Genomic DNA, 1,257 nt, shown 5'->3' with positions numbered 1-1,257 from the left:
ATGCCATAAAAATGAAAAGTCATAAAATTCGAATTACTTGGCTGTCATTACATTTCTCGACATTTTTTAGAGATTTCACTGCAGAAATGAGAGTATTTGAACTTGTAATGAAACGACATTATTAATTTCCATTGAGCAGGCACGTGTACACGAAGAAATGGACTCCATATTCTTGGACAGCGACAGGCAGTGTACTTTTGTGGACACTGTCAACATGAAGTATCTGGAGAGAGTTATATTAGAAACATTGAGGCTTTTTCCCACAATACCAATATATGCAAGGAAACTTAATAAGAACGTAAGAATAGGTAATACAATATAAATGAATTGTATCGTGTCACTAGTTGACACGCATATATGTCATATTTTTAGAACGCGTGTTGTAAATTACTTTAAGTCCAAAAGAGAATCATCTTTATGTTAAAGTTACAGGTAATTACGTTCTTCCAAAAGATGCCACCATTGCGACATCCCCATTCATAGTACATCGTGCAGAAAAATATTACCCGAATCCACTAGTTTTTAATCCAGACAATTTTCTACCGGATAAAATGCAGCAGAGAAATCCTTACGCTTATATTCCCTTCAGTGCCGGTCCGAGGTAAAAAGAAACCTCTATGCGACATAAAATCTTATTAATGGCGTCACGCAAATAGTACTGAATATACTGTCACATTTGTTAATGTTTGACTCTTTTTTTTGTAGGTCGTGCGTGGGACGAAAGTACGCAATGCTGGAAATGAAGATTTTACTGTCCACTATATTAAGAAAATATCGCATTACTTCTGACGTGGCATATCAAGAATTTCCTTTGCTAGCAGAGATTGCCCTGAAAAGGAGCGACGAATTCAACATCAAGATCGAGTTGCGTAAAACCGCATCTCAGACAGGAGATTACATCTCCTCATAGAAATGAATAAATACTAATATGGCAATGTGTATAAGTGTGTGCGTGTGTATGTATATAAATGTAAGTCTTGACAAGAAATCTATTTTTCATATTTAGAAGTTTATTATTTATTTATATATATCAGACTATATGTTTCTTTCTGAGAATTTTTCTATTTGCCTTTCCAAATTGCGTTTGTATGATGCACATGTGAAACAATAGTTTAAGTTGAAAATATTATTGAAAATTTTAGATATAATTGTCTTCTCTAGATCAGTTACATATAACACACTATCATTTAGGCTTTTGTGTCGATTATTAATATTTAATTACTAATATTTATATCTATATACATCTATGTTCATATA

General features: G+C 32.9%; 1 protein-coding gene across 1 annotated transcript; it reads left to right on the top strand.

Annotated features, from left to right (window-relative positions):
• The first annotated feature begins 157 nt into the window (after window positions 1-157).
• On the top strand, window positions 158-910 carry LOC106751331 (cytochrome P450 4g15-like). Its single transcript, XM_014632214.1, has 3 exons — window positions 158-308; window positions 433-601; window positions 706-910. Exons 1-3 carry the CDS (start codon window positions 158-160, stop codon window positions 908-910), a joined length of 525 nt encoding a protein of 174 aa, XP_014487700.1.
• The last annotated feature ends 347 nt before the right edge of the window (window positions 911-1,257 follow it).

The sequence above is a fragment of the Dinoponera quadriceps genome, unplaced genomic scaffold (assembly GCF_001313825.1).
Source record: "Dinoponera quadriceps isolate SergipeBrazil2010 unplaced genomic scaffold, ASM131382v1 scaffold11368, whole genome shotgun sequence".
NCBI lineage: Eukaryota > Metazoa > Arthropoda > Insecta > Hymenoptera > Formicidae > Dinoponera > Dinoponera quadriceps.
This window is presented reverse-complemented; position numbering and strand designations above follow the sequence as displayed.

Coding starts and splice junctions, on each gene's coding strand:
- LOC106751331 (XM_014632214.1), top strand. CDS start 158: ATGGACTCCATATTCTTGGACAGCGACAGGCAGTGTACTTTTGTGGAC. Junction 309..432: donor TAATAAGAACGTAAGAATAG/GTAATACAATAT, acceptor TTAAAGTTACAG/GTAATTACGTTCTTCCAAAA. Junction 602..705: donor CCCTTCAGTGCCGGTCCGAG/GTAAAAAGAAAC, acceptor TTTTTTTTGTAG/GTCGTGCGTGGGACGAAAGT.